Genomic DNA, 22,525 nt, shown 5'->3' with positions numbered 1-22,525 from the left:
CTGTCACTACAATGTTCTCTCTCGATCATCTATTTTTTTGTTCTATCCCTGCTCATTTGCTCTCCATTTCCATCTCCTCTGATCACTCAGTTTCTTTCTACTCTCCATTTCTCTCTGATCTTTCCTCCTTTCATCTCCCTTTCCCTCTCATCTGTTCTACAGCCACACTTTCTTTCCTATACTCTCCTCTCCTCTTGTACCACTCCTTTTTATCTTTCTATTTCATGTTTTCTCCATTTCTCATCCCATGTCCTCTTTTCCCTCTACTCTACCAACACTCACTTTCTTTCTACTGTTCATTTTCTCTCTCCTCTATCACTTTCCCAATCCTCTCCAAGCACTACCTTGTATCTCTCCTCTCTGCATACATAACCTTTCTTCTTTCATCTCCTCTCCTTCTCCCTTTTCTTTCTCTATCCTCTCCTTTTTATCTCTTTCTTTTATCTCTAGTCTACTTTTGTTCTACAAAATCACTTGTCAAACAACCTTCAACATTTATCATGTTCATAGAGAATAAATATATATATATATATATATATATATATATATATATATATATATATATATATATATATATATATATATATATATATATATATATATATATATATATATACAGTGCCTGCCGCCAAGAATGTGTTTTTAGCACGACGGCATCGCGCTGATTCTCGGCGACAGGGTGCCGACATCTCGCACTCACTGGAATAGTAAAAGCACATCCCAGCAAGCGCGTCATAGAAGCGATGGGAGATCTGACTTGGATTCCCGCCAATTCTACACGTGTGCGGCGTTTGGTATGAATCCTGAGGGGGAAGTCCCCGCCGGATTTTAACTAAAAATCCGTCATGGGTTCCCCCCTCGGGAGCATACCGGGCCCTTAGGTCTGGTATGGGTTGTAAGGAGACCCCCCCTACGCCGAAAAAACGGCGTAGGGGGTCCCCCTACAATCCATACCAGACCTGTATCCAAAGCACGCTACCCGGCCGGACAGGAAAGGAGTGGGGGACGAGCGAGCGCCCCCCCCTCCTGAGCCGTACCAGGCTGCATGCCCTCAACATGGGGGGGTTGGGTGCTCTGGGGCAGGGGGGTGCACTGTGGCCCCCCCCCAGAGCACCCTGTCCCCATGTTGATGAGGACAGGGCCCCTTCCCGACAACCCTGGCCGTTGGTTGTTGGGGTATGCGGGCGGGAGGCTTATCGGAATCTGGGAGCCCCCTTTAATAAGGGGGCGCCCAGATACCGGCCCCCCACCCTAAGTGAATGAGTATGGGGTACATCGTACCCCTACCCATTCACCTGCAAGAAAAGTGGTATAAACACAAATAAAAAAACACAGGGTATTAAAATATTTTATTAGTCTGCTCCGGAGGCCGCCCCCTGTCTTCTTTAGCTCTTTTCACCAGGGGGGGGGGCTTCTTTGACGTCTTCAGGTGGGGGCCGCTCTTCTTCGCCGCCGTCTGGTTCTCTTCCACCGCCGGGGGGGTCGCTTTTATAAAAGCGCCCACCCACCGGCGGGTTTCCTCCGACGTCTTCGGCGGGGGGTGGTGTGCTTCTCAGGGGGGGCTTCTTCTTCCGCTATCCGGGGGGGGGGTCTTCTCCACTCTCCGGGGGTCTTCAGCTATGTTCGCCGCTCTCCGCTGTTGACTCGACGCACCCCGGTTCTTCCTCCCGCTGTCCGGTGCCTTCTCCTTCAGCGCTGAACGTCTTCATCTTCTTCTTCCGTGCTGCGACGTATTCTTCTTCTTCCGGGCTGTGACGTTGTCGTCTTCTTCTCCCGATGTTAACACGCCGGCTCTTCTCGCTGCAATGACAGGTGCGCGGCTTGCATCGGACTTATATAGGCCTCACAGTCCCAACATGCTCCGTACCTACCCATGTGATACCTACCCACGTGGGTAGGTACTGGAGCATGATGGGACTGTGAGGCCTATACAAGTCCGATGCAAGCCGCGCACCTGTCATTGCAGCGAGAAGAGCCGGCGTGTCAACATCGGGAGAAGAAGAAGACGTCACAGCCCGGAAGAAGAATACGTCACAGCCCGGAAGAAGAAGAAGAAGATGAAGACGTTCAGCGCTGAAGGAGAAGGCACCAGACAGCGGGAGGAAGAACCGGGGTGCGCCGAGTCAACAGCGGAGAGCGGCGAACATAGCAGAAGACCCCCGGAGAGTGGAGAAGACCCCCCGGATAGCGGAGAAGACCCCCCCGGATAGCGGAAGAAGAAGCCCCCCCTGAGAAGCACACCACCCCCCGCCGAAGACGTCGGAGGAAACCCGCCGGGGGGTGGGCGCTTTTATAAAAGCGACCCCCCCCCCCCCGGCGGTGGAAGAGAACCAGACGGCGGCGAAGAAGAGCGGCCCCCACCCGAAGACGTCAAAGAAGAAGCCCCCCCCCTGGTGAAAAGAGCTAAAGAAGACAGGGGGCGGCCTCCGGAGCAGACTAATAAAATATTTTAATACCCTGTGTTTTTTTATTTGTGTTTATACCACTTGTCTTGCAGGTGAATGGGTAGGGGTACGATGTACCCCATACTCATTCACTTAGGGTGGGGGGCCGGTATCTGGGCGCCCCCTTATTAAAGGGGGCTCCCAGATTCCGATAAGCCTCCCGCCCGCATACCCCGACAACCAACGGCCAGGGTTGTCGGGAAGGGGCCCTGTCCTCATCAACATGGGGACAGGGTGCTCTGGGGGGGGGGCGCAGTGCTCTACCCTGCCCCAGAGCACCCAAGCCCCCCATGTTGAGGGCATGCAGCCTGGTACGGCTCAGGAGGGGGGGCGCTCGCTCGTCCCCCACTCCTTTCCTGTCCGGCCGGGTAGCGTGCTTTGGATACGGGTCTGGTATGGATTGTAGGGGTACCCCCTACGCCGTTTTTTCGGGGGGGGAACCCATGCCGGATTTTTAGTTAAAATCCGGCGGGGACTTCCCCCTCAGGATTCATACCAAACGCCGCACACGTGTAGAATTGGCGGGAATCCAAGTCAGATCTCCCGTCGCTTCTATGACGGCTTTGTCTCTATCGCGGCAAGCCAGCTCGGCGCTGGCTCCCGCGATGGGGCTCGTAGGTGCTCAATCTCGCCGAGAAAGGGAGCGAGATTGACACAATATCGCAGTCACCCACTGTATACATATATACATATACACATATACATACACATACATATATACATACACACACACTGCATACCACAAGTTTGGACACACCTTCTCATTCAAAAAGTTTTCTTTATTTTCATGACTATGAAAATTGTAGATTCACACTGAAGGAATTAAAACTATGATTTGGGGTGTGGCTTAGCTATGGAGCGGTGAGGACATCTCATGGAGCTCTGCACGGGGGTGAGCCGAGAACGGACAGTCAGCCGGATCGAGAGCACGTCTTTTACATGCCTGGGGACCGCAAACACCCGCCGATCCCGGGGAAGCAAAGGGGGCCAGAAATTACCCACTACTTTTTGTGGCAGCACACCACTTCGTCCCCCGGCGCGATGTCCAAGATGGCACTGTTGCACGCTGCTTCTACAGGTACCACCGGGACTAGTAAGAAGGGCACCCGGGGGGGCTGCCGCTGCGGCTGAGGACTTGTCCCCGCAGGTAAACAGGCCGGCCTCGCCTATCCTATTACCCATGACCCTGCCTTTAGACTCGCAGCCTGGCCCTGCTCACGTGGGAGGGATGGATGGACTTGGAGAGGGCTCACTCCGGGACATTGTTGCAGGCCTACCTACTAAGCAGGACCTGCAGGATTAGACAGCCTCAATTGTCAATGCTCTTTCGCATGAGCTGCATGACCTGCGCCAGAAGGCGGACACAGTAGAGGAGAGGGTCACGGTCCTGGAGTCCTCCACCACTACCACCGATGCACGCATCACTAGCCTGGAGACAGAGCATAGGGCCTTTCGCCGCCACCTTGTGGAAGTTCAGCTGCGGCTTGATGATGGCGAGAACAGGAGCAGACACAACAACCTGCGCCTCAGGGGGCTCCCTGAGGCTACCATGGGGCCAGACCTCCGGGTCACTGTGGTGGCTATCCTGAACCAGATCCTGGGCAAGGCCCCGACCTCCGAGTTGGAGTTTGAATAGGGTACATTGTATTCCTGGCCCTAGAGCTCCGCCACTGTCATCTTGCGATCCTGCGGCCACGGACCAGCCGCGGGATGTCCTTTGCAGAGTTAATTTTTTCACCATCAAAGAGGAGATCCTCCGTTTGGCCTGGGAGAAGGGCCCAATTGATTTTGATGGGGCCCAGATTCGGGTCTACCCGGACGTCTCCAGGCAAACAAGGGCCATGAGGGGGCTTATGCGTCCTCTCCTTGAGGTCATCTGTGCAGCTGAAGCTACATACCGCTGGGGTCACCCCTTCTACCTGATCGTGAGAAAGCAGGGTTCCGAGTTCCATCTCCGATCGCCAGACCAGCTTCCCGGCCTGTTCAGCTTCCTCGATCAACCCGCAGTCCCTAACTGGTTTGATTACCTGCTTACCCAGGAGGCTTTGGGCCCACCTCTGCCACGGCCGCAGCGTGCCAGGCGACCTCGCTCCCGCACTCCAAGCCGCGAGGCTACCAGATCTCATCCGAGGACCTCCTTTCCCTTTTCAAGACACTGGGAAGACGTTGCTGTTGTTTCTATGGACTACTCCTGGACTGCCCTGTTTAGTGTTTATTTTTACTTTTATTTTTTTGAATTCCCTGAAGCACATAGACTTTATCATCGTTGCTTTCCGGGGCCATCTCAGCCAGTATTCCTGGCTGTCACGGCATACCTGGCACCTACATTTGCCACTGGACTTCGCCCATGGGGGGGGGGGCTATTTTATGTTGACTGGGGGGACCTTATTTGCCTCATGCTTCATGGTGTGGGTCACGACGAGTTTGCTGCTGCAATTTGATGTGCCTCCCTCTGCTGCCTACCTGTTGGGGGGTTGGTGTTGGGGGGGGCCTGGGGTGCTTGGTGGGTTCCTGTGGAGGGGTGCCCAGCTGTATTACCTTAGGCCTTCCACGGTCCCAACTGACCACCCACAGTCTGGCCTCTGGGTGCAGCCTCTGCGGGGGCTCTATAGAGTATGGGCGGCCACCGTGGTCTTGTGACCTCTCGTCTGCCCTTCCCCTCTCTCCCTCTCCCCCTTCAGCAAATAGAACATATCAGGGTGTGGGGTGGCTGGGGGGACAGTTGGGACCTGCCCGACAGCGAAGGCTCTTCGCATTAGTTACTTGGGAATTGGCCTTGGTGTTTATTTTATTATTGTTTTTGGTTTGAATTCTATGTTGTGCCTTAATAATGTGGTTTATGTCTTCTTGGGCATGCTGGCACTTGGTTGTCGCGCTCCGAGAGAGGGTGATGGGGTTCTGTAGTGCCTGCGTCTTGCTGGGCTGCTGCACCACACCCTCCCTCGGAGTGCTGTTGCCGTGCACACCTGAGACTTGATCTTTCAACTCAGGTTGTGGTCTTGTTTCACTGTCATTTTGTTTGCTCTCATGTTTTTATCATATGGTTCTCTGTGCTCTCCCCTTTGCATCTCCTCATGCCTAATTTAGTGTCTTTATTGACCTAATATTGTTCGATTTTGAGCTACACTTACTGTTCCACCCACCCCCCATTAGGGCGGACCTTTGTGTGGGCACCTTGTGTGCCTAACAGGGCACCATTGACTTTTCGTGTCTGACACAGTTATATTCCCCTTCTCTTTTTCATTCCACTCTATCTTTATTTTCCTTTTCTCCTCTCCCCCCCCCTCTCCCCCTTTTGTTTCTCATCCTCCGACCAGGGGGTTTCACCGGAGTAGGGACCTCTCCGCATAACCATTGAAGGCCCTTCCTGCCTTTTTTGCAGCACTATGAGTCTCCTCAAGGTCACCTCCCTCAATGTGCGGGGCCTGAATGTCCCAGAAAAGCGCTTGCGGCTTTTGGCCGACTTGCGTAAAGGCAAGACTCAAGTGGCCTTCCTGCAAGAAACCCACTTTTGTGGTGATATTATTCCCAAACTGACGAATGGGGCCTTCCCGGTGGCCTACCATAGTGTCTCTCCGATCTCCAAATCTAAGGGGGTTAGCATCTTACTGGCTAAATCGGTTCCATGGTCTTTTGAGGCGCTGCGGTCGGATGCACAGGGTCGCTTTCTTCTATTGAAGGGGACAGTGTTTGATGTACGGGTCACTTTTGCCAATGTTTAATTCCCTAATGTGGATCATCCGCAGTTTTTGCGGAAACTCCTTCCAGAGCTCCTGGAGTTCGGGGAGGGGATGCTTATCTTTGGGGGAGACCTTAATTTTCCCTTGATGTCTCGCGCTCTCTCGCTCTGTGTTTCTCGCGCTTTCTCTCTATGTGTCTCGTGTGCGCTCTCTGTGTGTCTCTTGCGCTCTCTCTCTGTGTGCCTCTTGCACGCTCTCTGTGTGTCTCTTGTAGCTGATGACCACGGCAAGAGATCTGTTGTTTAATCCGGGACTGTCTCATTACTTCTTCTTTGGTGGCATAAAAGTGTGGCTTAACAATGATGTCCCTCGGGGAGCCATCCTTTCTGGGCGGACCAAGAGCTCTATGGGCCCGGTCCAATTCAAGGCGATGAGGCGGAATTTCCGGAAAAAAGGTCTTTAATAAGGTCTCGCACCACCTCAGAGATATCGGATATGGACTCAGGGAGGCCCCAAATCCTAAAATTATACCTCCTGGACCTGTTCTCGAGGTCATCAATCTTAGATAAAGCTGTATCCAGCTGATCCTGGAGGGTCTGGATAAGAGCTGCATTTTGATTGAGACCGTTATGTCAAGTTTATTTTCTATGGCATCCATTCTCGAGCCCAGATTAGCAAAGTCAGACTTCATATCCCTTGAGATCTGGGCTGCTGTATTAGCTAAACCTCTCTCAAGTAGGGTAGACAATTTAAGAAACAGATCATCCTGTGTAGAGCCGAGGTCCTGACCCTGTAAACCTAAAGCAGGTGTAGCAGGCATGGAAGATAATGCAGGACCTATTGGGGATAGAAAATATCCCTCCACTGTGCCCAATAGGGATTCCGTGGAGGCTGGAGAAGGAGCCTGTGGGACATGGTGGATTCCCTGTGTAGCCTGAGCATAAGAGAGAGTAGCAGGGGCGATCGCTTGCCTCTTGTCCAGGTTCCTCTCTCCCGTAGATATGTGTGGCTGCGTAGGAGCTGCAGCCGCGGCCATCTTGAAACCCCCGTCCCCGCCGGACTTGTCAAATTGCGGTCCGAGATCGCGTCTGGCCGCTGGTCCGGACATCCGAGGGGAGGCTCTGCAGGTTCCCTGAGATGCAGGCAGAGAAGCTGGATCGGGAGGGGAAGAGCTGTGCCCGCTAGAACGATCGTGGGGCTGGGGTGTTTTGCGGAGCTCCCGGCTTAAGCTGCCATCACGGAGCTCCCGCGCATGCGCCTCACCCCTCTGTGTGTCTCTTGCGCGCTCTCTCTGTGTGTGTCTCTTGCGCGCTCTCTCTGTGTGTGTCTCTTGCGCGCTCTCTCTGTGTGTGTCTCTTGCGCGCTCTCTCTGTGTGTGTCTCTTGCGCGCTCTCTCTGTGTGTGTCTCTTGCGCGCTCTCTCTGTGTGTGTCTCTTGCGCGCTCTCTCTGTGTGGGTCTCTTGCGCGCTCTCTCTGTGTGGGTCTCTTGCGCGCTCTCTCTGTGTGGGTCTCTTGCGCGCTCTCTCTGTGTGGGTCTCTTGCGCGCGCTCTCTGTGTGGGTCTCTTGCGCGCGCTCTCTGTGGGTCTCTTGCGCGCGCTCTCTGTGGGTCTCTTGCGCGCGCTCTCTGTGGGTCTCTTGCGCGCGCTCTCTGTGGGTCTCTTGCGCGCGCTCTCTGTGGGTCTCTTGCGCGCGCTCTCTGTGGGTCTCTTGCGCGCGCTCTCTGTGGGTCTCTTGCGCGCGCTCTCTGTGGGTCTCTTGCGCGCGCTCTCTGTGGGTCTCTTGCGCGCGCTCTCTGTGTGTCTCTTGCGCGCGCTCTGTGTGGGTCTCTTGCGCGCGCTCTGTGTGGGTCTCTTGCGCGCGCTCTGTGTGGGTCTCTTGCGCGCGCTCTGTGTGGGTCTCTTGCGCGCGCTCTGTGTGGGTCTCTTGCGCGCGCTCTGTGTGGGTCTCTTGCGCGCGCTCTGTGTGGGTCTCTTGCGCGCGCTCTGTGTGGGTCTCTTGCGCGCGCTCTGTGTGGGTCTCTTGCGCGCGCTCTGTGTGGGTCTCTTGCGCGCGCTCTGTGTGGGTCTCTTGCGCGCGCTCTGTGTGGGTCTCTTGCGCGCGCTCTGTGTGGGTCTCTTGCGCGCGCTCTGTGTGGGTCTCTTGCGCGCGCTCTGTGTGGGTCTCTTGCGCGCTCGCTGTGTGTCTCTTGCGCGCTCGCTGTGTGTCTCTTGCGCGCTCTCTGTGTGTCTCTTGCGCGCTCTCTGTGTGTCTCTTGCGCGCGCTCTGTGTGTCTCTTGCGCGCGCTCTCTGCGTGTCTCTTGCGCGCGCTCTCTGCGTGTCTCTTGCGCGCGCTCTCTGTGTGTCTCTTGCGCGCGCTCTCTGTGTGTCTCTTGCGCGCGCTCTCTGTGTGTCTCTTGCGCGCGCTCTGTGTGGGTCTCTTGCGCGCGCTCTGTGTGGGTCTCTTGCGCGCGCTCTGTGTGGGTCTCTTGCGCGCGCTCTGTGTGGGTCTCTTGCGCGCGCTCTGTGTGGGTCTCTTGCGCGCGCTCTGTGTGGGTCTCTTGCGCGCGCTCTGTGTGGGTCTCTTGCGCGCGCTCTGTGTGGGTCTCTTGCGCGCGCTCTGTGTGGGTCTCTTGCGCGCGCTCTGTGTGGGTCTCTTGCGCGCGCTCTGTGTGGGTCTCTTGCGCGCGCTCTGTGTGGGTCTCTTGCGCGCTCGCTCTGTGTATCTCTTGCGCGCTCTGTGTGGGTCTCTTGCGCGCGCTCTGTGTGGGTCTCTTGCGCGCGCTCTGTGTGGGTCTCTTGCGCGCGCTCTGTGTGTCTCTTGCGCGCTCGCTCTGTGTATCTCTTGTGTGCTCTCTGTGTGTGTCTCTTGCGCGCTCTGTGTGGGTCTCTTGTGCGCTCTGTGGGTGTGTCTCTTGTGCGCTCTGTGGGTGTCTCTTGCACGCTCTGTGTGTCTCATTCTCTCTCCCATTCCACTACAAATATATTATTTGACTATTTAAAATAAACATTGCAATTTTTTTTTTAATAATGATTTAAATGTCATGTTTTATCAAATTTTAAATTAATACAATTTATATTTTGTATAACTAAATTATTTTATGTGCTATTTTTTTGCAGTTGTAATATCATTGTTCAATTAATAATTTGGTAAGTAATGTGTGATATATATATATTTATGTAAATTAATATTTAGATATAGATATTACATGTATTTTTTTTTAATTATCTATAAAATTTAAATTGAAAAATATATATTTTAATAAAAAAAAAAGTAATTTTAAAAGAAAAAAAAAATAACTGTTATGGTGTGTTCTTTTAAATTTGATATATTGATATATAATCTCTCACACATGCACACAATATATTTTCAAAATATTTATCTGTTTTAAATAATGAAAATTTTGTTTCATAGAAATGGTGAGCTGCTTCGTAAAAAAATTGCTGCCACGCGTCTGGTGGCAAAAAAAGGTACTCCTGCTGATACAAAATTGTACCGCTTCCCAAAGGACTCACAAGAAATACAAGTTTGGTTGCAAAATGTAGGCATGGACCATTCTACGATTGAGCAATTTACAGCATTGATACTGGCAGACAAAAGAGCTGATTCTTATCACATAGGTTCTGCTCATTTCTCGCCAGATTGTTAATTTTTAGAAGGAACAAAGCTTAAAAACGGATCTATACCTACTGTTTTTTATATAAGCAACAACTAAATCTACAAAATCAGAAAACAAATGGGAAAGTAGACTAAGTAAAATTGCTCACACTGAATTTATAAAGTCTGCTAGTTCTACAACTATTTCAACTTCAAACATATGTTGCCATTGACATCAAAAGAATATTGAAAAAAAATAAAAAAAATAATAATATAGCTACTCAAACCACCCACTCTGATTTCATGCTTACCCATTTTGAGGATGCTAACATTAAACATGCGATTGAACGGTCAGTTTAATTAGATCATCCTTACAACAATGCAGATATTGAATTCATGAGACCAGTACAGGCCTCAACACCAGACTCGCTCCCAAAAAAAAATCCAGACATTGAAAATGCCCAAGATGTTCAAACATTTTTACCAATTTCATCTCCCGATTCAGATTTTCAAATAGAGGTTGAAACTTCTACTGACAATCTCACGGATGTAGAAACAGAAAGTCCAATGTTTACCAGAAAAAATAAAACTGGCATACTATGATGACCCTAGTTGTCATGAATCAGATTTTAATACCCCTCAAAAAAGTGACTACAGCTTGTGTGAAAGTGTACATGAGATACCGATTGATGACATCCTAAAGTATCCACTTAATTTGGTCAATAACACAACATTTATTGTATTTGAAAGCTGTTTAGACAATTTGCTTTACAAATGACATGCATTTCACATATCAAAAAAATTGACAAGAAGATTATCGGGACTATAATTGCTGTTTATTCTACCTGCCATGGACTGCATCACATGAAACTTTGGGAGAGCCAACCGAAAATCAAACATTATGCAACTGGAAATATTTTACTTGCTGGCGGAATATGTTTGCCAGGTGGAAGTTTTGAAAAGGTCAAAGAAATGTTTGACCTTTGCGGCATTTCAATGTTTGGTAAATCATCATACAACAGAGCAAAAAACATTTACATGTTTCCATCAATTGATCACAATTGGCAGGATAATTGTAAAATGGTAAAAGAGGAATTGGCAGGAGAATCATTGTACCTCATAGGGGACGGCCAGTGTGACAGCCCAGGATTATGTGCAAAATACACAATGTATACTTTTATGGACATGTATACAAAAAAAATGTAGATTATGAATTGGTTCAGGTGTCCCAAACAACATCCTCTGTAGCCATGGAAAAATTGGGCTTTTCCAAATGTTTAGACATAATTTTGGAAAACGGTTTTGATGTTCATTTTGTAGGCACAGATAGACACATGGGAATTTGTAAACTAATGACTACATCTAAATACGAAAACACCCTTCATCAATTTGATATCTGGCATTACGCAAAAAATTTAAAAAGGAAATTGTTGCAAATCTAAAAAAAAAAAGCATTTCAATCAATTTTACCGTGGATTGGACCCATACTGAACCATTTCTATTGGTGTAGCAGAAATTGTGATGGAAATGAGACATTTCTTAAAGAACAATGGCAATCTTTGCTACATCATGTAGCAAATGATCATGTGTGGACAGTTGGAGAAATAGAACATCATTGCCTACATGATGAACTCCATGTCCTATTTCCAAATGTTCCATGGCTTACCATAAACACACATGCACACAATGCATTATCTGCAATTATTCTGGACGCACAAATTGAGAAAGATTTAAAACATCTGACATACTTTTGCCAGACTTGTTGCATTGAGACCTACCACAGCATGATGCTGAAATACCGCCCAAAGAGGATTCCTTATCGGTACGATTCTATGGAGGCCAGAACAAGATTGGCTGCACTGTCACATAATGTAGGACGGAAAATTGAAACAGTCACTATAATTGATGGCAGTGGTGAGTTATTTCAAGAGGAGCGCAGAAATTTGGAATTCCCAAGAGGACGTAAAAAATGGATCGTTAGAAACGTGTACGATAAAGTGTCCAACAACCATGCCAAAAAAATGTTGTCCCACATGATTGAGATTATTGAAGGAACAATAATTAGTACATGGCGAGCCAAAAAGTTGTTTTCCCAAAAAAACATGGCTACTGAGGAAAGGCAAGAAAGCAGTACTGCAATTTTGAAATCTGTAATCTGTAAGATTACAGTATACTGTATGTATTGTGTTTATTTACTTTTTTGAATTTGGAGCTGTTCCCCGCTCATGTGCATCGTAACGTTGCAGGGATCGGAGCTTGGCGGCACACAGGGACACTGTGAATCGAGCGAGGAGACACTGCTTCATCACACAGCACAGCGGCATCGCTGGATTCAGGGACAAGGTAAGTAAACTTTGCCTGTGGCTGCTGCGAGCCGATCCTGAGTCAGGCTCGGGGTTACCGCTTTTGGTGCTGAAATTCCACCCCGAGCCAGACTCGGGAATACCGCCAGGGGGGTTAAATCAGTGGTGTTTGGCAAATACTACCAATGTTTCATTGCTTTACAGACACGTTAATTGGAAAAAAAGAAAAACAATCTAATGACATCACTCACATCTGACCAGGCATTCTTCAGAATGCACAGTCTGTGGCATTGTTGGCTAATAAAGAGGAAGTAAACACTGTTTATTTTTTTTTTACATGCAAAGTAAAGGCACAGTGTGCTAGTATGCATCACATATTAGCACATTATGTGACACTTACCTGCAAATGATACCCTTGTTGTCCCTGCTACAGGCCACAACCATCTTTGCACATCTTCCTTCCGGGTCTGCGGTCTCCGACTTTGTGACTAACCAGAGCCACATGATGTCACTCCTGCGCATGTGCGCAGGAACTGCCGGATGTGGCACAAGGCTCTGAAGAAACACACCTTCTGCTTTGGGAAGACTGGGGTCACAACTACCTTTACCTGCAATGCAGTGTTTGCAGTGTGTGGAGTTTAAATCATCACAGACCTTCACTGATCTTTTTCATATGTTTTTCTTCCGATTACATTTTTAATGTTATCAGTGTATTCATATATATTTATATGGTTTCTTAATACATTTAGCGCTGCACTCATTTTTTTGTAATTTGTCTTGTTTAGATTATGTATTGAACTTATAGGTGCTGGCTGCTCTTTTCTATTTTTGATTTAATATTATCATAATTTAGTGCAATGCTAGCCCTTGGGCTTCTTCTTTTTTATATTCTCTGAAGAAAAAGCACATGCAGGTGTTCTTCAGAGCACATGCATCAATGACATAATTGGCACAATATACAGTAAATATCTCCTAAACAGTGAAAGTTTAGGAAACCTTATTATAGACTTACCTATAGGTACAGACCAGGGAGGTTTACTTTCCCTTTAATAAGCCACTCAAACGGTGTATTGCTTATATACAGACTTTTGACCTGGTAAATGATTGTTACCACAGAAGCACTTATTACCAGACAATGTCATACCTGTATAGCATGAAACAGAAACACCCCATGCATTGCTTCTCGAATGGCTTCCATCCCTCGAAACGAAAAGGAAAGGTTAGAAAGGCCACCACTGACTTTAGCTCCCTTTAAAGTATCCTACAAAAAAAAAAAAAAAAAAATCATCTATGAACATAATTAAATAAGAGACCTTAAAATGCAGGCATGTCATATGTGCAACAACCAGACACTATTTTGTACTATCAAGATCTTAAAGCAGTAGTAAACTTGTTAAAAAATAAAAACAATAACATAATTATCCTGCAAGACTAATGTTATAATGACACAACAGCAGTGCAATTGGCTCCTACCCCTGTCAAAGTCAGTTAGCCAATCAGGAAGGGGGTGGGTGGTAATCTGTCCACTGTTCTGTCTCTGAATGGACATAGGAAGCTGTGACTCTGCTCAGGTGACGCCATAGCAAGCTCCTTGAAGGGGGGGGGCAGGAGAACAGATGAGGGACCTGAGAAAAGGAGGATTTGGGCTGCTCTGTGCAAATCCACTGCACAGAGCAGGCAAGTTTAACATGTTTGTTATTTGTATATACAAAAAAAATGGGGGGGGCGTGGCTACCGCGCGGCTGAATGGACGCCTGAGACAGGAGCTCTGCTTCAGCGTCTGGGACATCAGCTAACTGAGGCACTGTGGGCTGATCTAAACAACCCGTGCGACAGGCCAAGGTCCCGCTCGGCAACCAGGGATGACAAAGAAGCGGAAAACCGCCACTCACCCAGCGAAACTGGAAGATTTCTTCTCCCTCAGGCCAAGCAGCGCGTCTCAAGATTGCGCCGGATCTCCGGCCTTCGGAGATCAACAATCTCCACACCGAGCTCAGGATCGAGGGACAGGGCACAACGCCACTCTCCAGAGGCTTCTACTCCCCTCTCCTGCAGCCCGGTGAAGTCGAAGCCCCGCTTGTCAGCTGAGCCGCATGCATGGCTCTCAGGTCAGTGTACTGCAGGGGTCTATGGAGGACACACGTGAGCTTCCTGCTCCTATTAATACATTTCCCACTTCCAACCTGCCTACTTTAAAGGACATGTTGGTCTCCCTGCGCAGCTCCCTGCATTCAGACATGATGGAATGCATGAGGAGCTTTAAGATGGAGATGGGGAGCTGGGTGGCAGGGTAGACCATGTGGAAAAAAAAATGGGCGAGTATGCCTCCTCCTACAACTCCCTGGTGGACTCTCATAATGATCAGTCAGATGAAGTCACATGGCTCAAGGCTAAAGTCGCAGATCTCAAAGATATATCTCGCAGGAATAACGTCAAGCTATGTGGTGTTCCTGAAATTGTCCTGCCTGCTCAGCTCCATCAATATGCCCGAGAGCTCATGGGGTCACTCCTGCCTTCCACACCTGAGTCTGAGCTAGTAGTTGATAGGATCCATCGCCTGCCCAAACCTGCGCACCTCCCAAAAAATGTTCCTAGGGATGTCCTGATGCAGGTGCATTTTTACCATGTGAAGGATCAGTTTATGCTGGCTTTTCGCAAGAACCCCCAGTCATTTGATCGCTATACTAATCTACAAGTGTTTGCTGACCTCTCGCAGTACACTATGCAGAGACACAGGTCCCTCCTACCTGTCACAAAAGCACTCTGCAACCACAACATCATTTACAAGTGGGGCCAACCGACCAAGCTCACTATAACTAAAGACAGTGTTTCAAGTGTAGTCACAAACCTGGAAGAGGGGCTCACACTCTTACGCAAATGGAACATCCTGCCTGAACACCCTCCGGTGGGAGCGGCTCCCGCCTCCACCTCCAGGGTTCAGACTCATGATGACTGGACACTGGTATCGCACAAACTCAATAACAAAAATAAGTCATAAAGCCCCTGTGCCTCAGGAATATGGCTTTCTTTGTTGCATTGATTCCCTGAATTCACTGGAGCTCCCCACAAACTCCCCCTCCTTGAATTATGTGCAGCTACCCTGCATTCAGTTCCTGGACGGGATCTCCCTTTTTATCCCCACCGTTTTTTGTTTGTGTTTTGACTTTTCTATTTTTAGTTCTCACAACTTTTCTCCCTTTCCTTGCTTCATTTGAGATGGATACTGTGCTGTTTTCACTGAAGACATCCCGCTCATTGTCCGCATTCACCGCCTGGGCCTTGCTGAATCTGGAGGACCGGATGCAGTGTCATGAGGTACTGTTATTTTCTTGTGTGACCACTTATGGCCCTCACGATAACCTCCTTTAATGTCCGAGGCCTGAACCATCCGGTCAAGAAAGCTTCTGTGTGGAGGGAGGCCCTAAAGCTACGCTCAGACGTTCTCTGCCTACAAGAAACCCATCTGACGGCGTCTGGCGCGTCTCCCTTCCACCACAACAAATTTCCCCATATCTTTCAGGCATCTGCTCCCAAAAAAACAAAAAGGAGTTCTCATTGCCATCAATGACTCTGTAAATGTTTCTCTTCAAGAATCACTGGCTAATCCTGAAGGCAGGTTCCTGGTCCTAGTTGGGACTTTCACAAACAAATTGTACACACTGGTCAACCTCTATGCGCCCAACACTCACCAGCTTCGCTTCTTGAGGAAACTCTTTTGCAAAATCAATAAGATAAGAAAAGGCGCTCTGATCATGTGTGAGGACTATAATTTGACGGTTGACTTTGAGATGGACACTACATCTAGGTCCAAACAGCCCCAACCTGTTCTACATTCCCTGCTGCATGCTGAAAGTATGTTTGATGTCTGGGAGGTGCCAACACGCAAGCGAAAGAGACTACTCCTTCCATTCCTCCAGACATAACTCGTATTCACGCATAGACTTAATTTTAGTAGATACGATTTTGCTACAGAGGGTGTCCTCGTCTGCCATCCACGACATCACGTGGTCTGACCACGCTCCGGTGTCGGTGGTGGTGGACGGGGGGTTCCAGTTTACTCGTCCTTTGTCTGGAGGGCTGACTCCTACCTACTCCAGCAACCCTCCAGATATCTTACTTGTCCACTCACCTGGAGGAGTTTTTCTCTGTGAACTCTGGGTCTGACTCTAATCCGTTTTCTGTCTGTTGTGCCCATAAGGCATATATTAGAGGCATATTGATTCAACTTTGTGCACGGGTAAAGAGGCAGAGAGCACATAAATTAGACTCCATACTCGCTGAAATCGGTTCCCTAGAATCGCAGAACAAGCGGACCCCTGACACCTCGACAGCTGCTAAATTGTATGGATTGCGCTCGGACCTCAGGAGACTGCTGCTTGAGCGTTATGATAAACATGTCCAGTCTCTTAGACTGACTCACTATGCGTCCGTAACCGTGCGGGTAAATTTTTGGCTCAGCGACTGAAAAGTCGCAGAGTGAAAGCTACTAACCCCTTCCTTGTAAAAAACCCTGACGGTAGTAAAATGTATAACCCTCAGGACATAGCCAACTCCTTAGCGGAGTTTTACTCCTCCCTTTATAATCTCCGGGAGGACCCCTCAGCCTGTGGAGGAGGTCATCCAATCCTTTCTAGCTGATTTGGCGCTGCCTACACTGTCCCGTTCTCAATTAGAATCCCTTAACATGCCGATTACGGAGCCTGAGATCCTGCGGGCAATTAAGACTTCCTAATGGGTAGTCTCTGGGTCCAGATGGACTCCCCAATAGTTATTATAAGGCCTTTGACTCCCTCTTGGCCCCTGTGTTAGGCAAAGTGTTCTCGGAAGCAATGCTCTCTGCCTCTTTCCCAGGTGAAATGCTTAATGCCTTTATTGTGACCATCCCAAAGCCGGGGAAGACGGCTACTACGCCTGCCAATTTCCGACCTATTTCTCTGTTGAACACAGATGTGAAATTATATGCCAAGATTTTAGCGTTTAGATTGCTCCCAATCCTGCCTTCCCTGATCAACCCAGACGGGGTTCACCTCGGGCAGACAATCGTCTGATGTGACTATAAGGGTTGTTGATTTGGTGCATTATGCTGGGGCCTCTTGGACGCCTTCTCTGCTCCTTTCTTTGGATGCAGAGAAGGCGTTCGACAGGGTGCACTGGGGTTATATGGTCCGGGTACTGGAGAAATTTGGGTTCTCTGGCCCCATCCTATCGGCAATTATGTCGCTGTATTCCTCACCATGTGTGCTGGTCTACACCTCAGGTATGCTTTCCTCCACCTTTAACATAACTAATGGTACCAGACAGGGGTGCCCTCTGCCCCCTTCCATCTTCAGCCTTCTTGTAGAACCCCTAGCAGAAAAAAAATTGATCTCATGCTGGGGTCCCTGGTTTCTTGTTGTCGGGTCGGTCTCATAACATAAGTCTGTTTGCAGATGATATTATTCTTTTCTTGACCTCGCCACACTCTTGCCTGTCCCAGGCACACATTATTCTTGCAGAGTTCAGCCGCATATCCTACTATAAAATTAACTACACCAAATCTTTTATACTGGATCTCAACCTCCCTCCCTGCCTCCAATCTCATTTACAAACCTCCTTCCCCTATTCCTGGGCCACATCTAGTATACCGTATTTAGGGCTCGAAATTACAACTGACCGATGCCAACTACATTCCATTGGTAGATAAAATCTCCAAGGAGGCTACTCGCCTGGCCAAGGTCAAACTGACATGTTCGGGACGCTTAGCCTCTTTCAAAATGTTGCTTCTTCCTCAAATTCTGTACATTTTCCACACACTCCCCATTCCATTGAAACAGTCATCTCCAATCCTTGAATAGCATCCTTAACCGTTACATATGGGGCGCCAAACGTCCTAGATGTGCGAGATCCCTGTTGATTAAGCATAGATCTGTAGGGGGCATGGGCTTAGTCGACATTAAAGACTACCATCAAGCAGCCATACTTACCCAACTTAGACGCTGGATATCCCCAACCTCCGATACCCTATGGTGTGGCATAGAACAGGCCCTTAGTCCGACTAACGATGTAGTGTCCTGATACTTGGCAACCTCTCTCCCTACGTCAACTACCGCTAACGTTCCAAGCCTCTATACTAGCTTGGAGGGAGTTGCGCAATCTGGCGCGTACATCCTCCAACACTGTTCATGTCCCTATTCCCATCAAGACTCTGTCATGTGTTATACCATATACCTCCTACTCCAATTGGGCCGCTAAAGGCATCACCTGGATCGAAGATTTATACTGCTACAATGAGCTCAAGCCATTTGACACGCTTGCAGCAGAATATGATCTGGTGCATACAGATTGCTTTGAATATGCTCAGGCTTCTAACTTTCTCGGAACATTGAAGTCCTGCCACGTATTGATACATGATGCCAGCTGGCAATTTTATACTATAGCGAGCCCCTCCCCTTAAGGTATCTCCCTCTTTTATAATCTCTTCCAGGATAAATTACTTTTTAAGGTACCCTCCCCCCTCCGTAAATGGGAAGTAGATTTGGGTAAAACATTCTCACCGAACCAATGGCAGTATTTGTTTAAACTTATATATAAAGCCTCCAGGTGTGTTAACCACTGGGAGCCCTCTCAGACGATAGCCCAGAGATGGTACCTTGCCCCATATTGCATAGCTCAATTTTACCCTTCAGCCTCTCCGCTTTGCTGGAGAGATTGTGGGGCTGTGGGCAACATTTTCCATATCTTCTGGCTCTGCAATAATCTTACGAGCTTCTGGAGAGGTTTATTCAGATGCATCTCACGTATAACAGGCATACTAACACCCCCTAACCCTGAACTGGCGCTGCTGAATCTTGGCATAGAGGGATTTCGTCCAGGTTTTCGAATTGTAGTCACTCATATCCTACTAGCTGCTAGGCTGCTGTTGACTAGAAATTGAAAATCCAATATGGTCCCTAGCGTTACGGAGGTCCTCGAGATTACACAAAATAACTATACTTTGGAGACCTTGTTGGCAATCAGGGAGGGTAGGAGAGCAAAGTTTGATATACAGTGGAAGCCCTGGGCGGAATGGTTCCAATTGCAACATAATTGAATTGTCTTCTTTATGTCATGTTCTTTTATGATGTGTCTTAAGCAAATGCCTTTGTAGGATCATATTTATAATGCTTTTACGGATATCCATCCCTTCTCTATGTTCCCTCCCCCTCTCCATTTCTTGTACCTTTCTTTTACTGCACTTAGCCTTCCCAGTGTACTCCCCCACTATCCTGTTTGAAGTTTGTCATGAGGTGGAGGCGGGTCTAGTGCCCACCTTGTTATATTATGTTGATATTTTGTCATTGGCTATGGCTTACAAAATTCCATGTGTTTATAGAACTGTCTGCATTGTACAATCTCCCCTGCTGTTTTCTGGGAATGGTTGTGTTTTCTGTTTGTATTTTGAAAAATGTTCAATAACAACTATTGTGAAAAAAAAGTCTTTAAAATATCTGATGTCTTCCACAACCATATTGAATGTCTGTCCCTGCCTTCAGCCTAACTCGCCACTCTGAACTCACCCATTACAGTGCAAGAAATGATTGCTCCCATTAAAGCACTTCCTAACCAGTGTTGTAAGTAACGGCGTTTAAATAAACGCTGTTACGTAACAATGGGCCTCCCGAGGGTAACGAGTAATCTATCAGATTACTTTTTCTCTCTCGGCAACACCATTCCCATTACTGGGCGGCGTTACCAAAATTACTTAGAGCGCGCAAGGGGCGGGGGGGGGGGGACAGTACGGGCAGACTTGTCTCTGACTGAGGGGGTCATCATGTGATGTCTCAGACTGACATGACATGTCAGTGTCACTGTCACTCTGTCAGGGCGGGATGGAGCTGGCCTGTGATTGGATGGAGGATTTGATTCGCCGGCGGCCGGGTCATGTGTCGACGTTGTGAGTGACTCGTGACGCTGGCCTGGTGCATGCACGCGCCAGGAGTCTCCGAGTCCCGCCCGCCTGAGGCTGCAGCAGTGTTGTGTGTGTCACGACTCACGAGGAGGGAGTGAGTCTCAGTCTGGCTCACCTCCTCACCTCAGCCGAGTCCGACCACCGGTCCGGACTCACCTCACCTGAGCGACAACAGACCACCTGCACCGACCGACCATGGCCCTGCGCAGGTAAGGAGCCGAGCTGCATCGGATTGCTTGGGCAAAATGTTTTTATTTTTTTTGGCTTACTTTATGAGGATACCAATACCAGAAATGCTAGTGATTACAGACTGTGACGGTATCGGTATGATATCCCAGTCAAGCATTCCCTCCTCTCCATACAAGAACATCACAGGATCCCCCACACATGAGTCAAGACTGGATGCTGGAACCAAGACTGATTTATTGGCAGCTTGCTGCTGGTTATAAATACAGTTTTACAAGCTAAATCCTTAATCAAGGAACAATGGGAGCTCCACCCCCTTTTCACCCACTCTGGAGTTCTCATACAGAATATAGCCAGACAATTCGGAGCCGACCTGAGACACATTTTCTTTAAATAATGACATCAGGGAAGTTAATTACAAGGTGTACAGAACACATTAGCTGGGCAGCCTGGCACCGCATAATGAAGCAATCAGAATACATAACATGAGTCACCTCTAATCACAGTAAACAGGTTTAACATCCCTTTGAAATAAGAAACTAGCTGCAGACGGGTCATTAACATGTCAATAGCTTGTAACACATGAATCCATTTTACCTCTAACCCCCAATTTAACCAAGCAGGGAGATTTACACTGACACATCCTTCACACAGACCACCGACAAAGACAAGTTCCAGCCTTTAAAATACTGAAAATTGCACTTACAGCACAGAGGGTCTTGCATAAGGCCAAAAAGCTTAAAATCCATCATATATGTACTACATATTCAAGCAATTAGGAACACTGATTTTTGCAAAAAAAAAAAAATCCCAGAAAAAGCTGTTAAGTCCCTGCAAAATGGAGCTTAACCACTTACCCCCCTGGACCATATTGCTGCCCAAAGACCAGAGTACTTTTTGCGATTCGGGACTGCGTCGCTTTAACAGACAGACAATTGCGCGGTCGTGCGACGTGGCTCCCAAACAAAATTGGCGTCCTTTTTTCCCCACAAATAGAGCTTTATTTTGGTGGTATTTGATCACCTCTGCGTTTTTTATTTTTTGCGCTATAAACAAAAATAGAACGACAATTTTGAAAAAAATGAATATTTTTTACTTTTTACTGTAATAAATATCCCCCAAAAATATATAAAAAAACATTTTTTTTCCTCAGTTTAGGCCGATACGTATTCTTCTACATATTTTTTGTAAAAAAAAAAATCGCAATAAGCGTTTATTGATTGGTTTGCGCAAGTTATAGCGTTTACAAAATAGGGGGTATTTTTATGGCATTTTTATTAATATTTTTTTTTACTAGCAATGGCGGCGATCAGCGATTTTTTTTTCGGTATTGCGACATTATGGCGGACACTTCGGACATTTTTGACACATTTTTGGGACCATTGGCATTTTTATAGCGATCAGTGCTATAAAAATGCATTAGATTACTATAAAAATGCCACTGGCAGTGAAGGGGTTAACACTAGGGGGCGGGGAAGGGGTTAAGTATGCCTGGGTGTGTTCTTACTGTGGGGGGGGGGGTGGCCTCACTAGGGGAAACACTGATCTTCTGTTCATACATTGTATGAACAGAAAATCAGCATTTCCCCTGCTGACAGGAACGAGAGCAGTGTGTTTACACACACAGCTCCCGTTCCCCGCTCTGTACCGAGCGATCGCGTGTGCCCGGCGGCGATCGCGCCCGCCGGGCACACGCTCGGGAGTCGGTGGCGAGCGGGGGGCACGCGCGCGCCCCTAGTGGCGGCTAATAGGCAGGACGTCATATTACGTGCTCTCGCCTAGGAGAGCCACCTTGTGGACGTATTATGACGGTGCGGCGGCGACAAGTGGTTAATGTAAAATAATAATTGCAGTTTAACCTCATGGATAAGAACACAACTTTACTCCCAAGCTGCTGTCTTCTTAAGACTAAAAGTATGTTGTAAATTAACACTTTTGCAAACTATATTAGCTATAAAACTCTACCTTGTCTTGGACACAGCAAGGTAGTAATAACATTTTTAAATATGCATTATTTGTAAAGGAATTTTGTAGTGCAGTTATACAGTATAGTACAGCACAGTATATGTCAGGCCCAGCAAATGCAATACTGTGTACAATTATTAATATCATCATCACACTCCACCTGCCCAGGCAGCAATACTGTACAATATAGATTCAGTGTGCACTGCAGCAGTGTCACTCACACTGCACACTGAATCTATATTGTATAGTATTGCTGGGCAGGTGGAGTGTGATGATGATAATAATTGTACACAGTACAAAATGATCTAAAATACTGTATATAAATAAGGAGCAAGAGTCAAAACATCCGACCATTTTTCCTATTGAACCTCAACCTATAGCTTTACGCCAAACTAATAGCTAAACAATTGATTGATATATTGCCCACTTTAATCCATTGTTACCA

The 22,525-nt window shown here is 47.9% G+C and overlaps 1 protein-coding gene across 2 annotated transcripts in view; it reads right to left on the bottom strand.

Annotated features, from left to right (window-relative positions):
• Positions 1-22,525, bottom strand: part of MTR (5-methyltetrahydrofolate-homocysteine methyltransferase) — a 1,155,773-nt gene that overhangs the window by 457,296 nt on the left and 675,952 nt on the right. For both annotated transcript variants that reach the window (XM_040350739.1, XM_040350741.1), the window contains one exon: positions 13,147-13,263. In XM_040350739.1, the coding sequence (XP_040206673.1) occupies positions 13,147-13,263 (117 nt within the window). The remainder of the gene's footprint in view (positions 1-13,146; positions 13,264-22,525) is intronic.

This window comes from Rana temporaria, chromosome 4 (assembly GCF_905171775.1).
Source record: "Rana temporaria chromosome 4, aRanTem1.1, whole genome shotgun sequence".
Classification (NCBI taxonomy): domain Eukaryota; kingdom Metazoa; phylum Chordata; class Amphibia; order Anura; family Ranidae; genus Rana; species Rana temporaria.
Note: the sequence above shows the minus strand (reverse complement) of the source record. Positions and strands in the feature narration are given on the sequence as shown.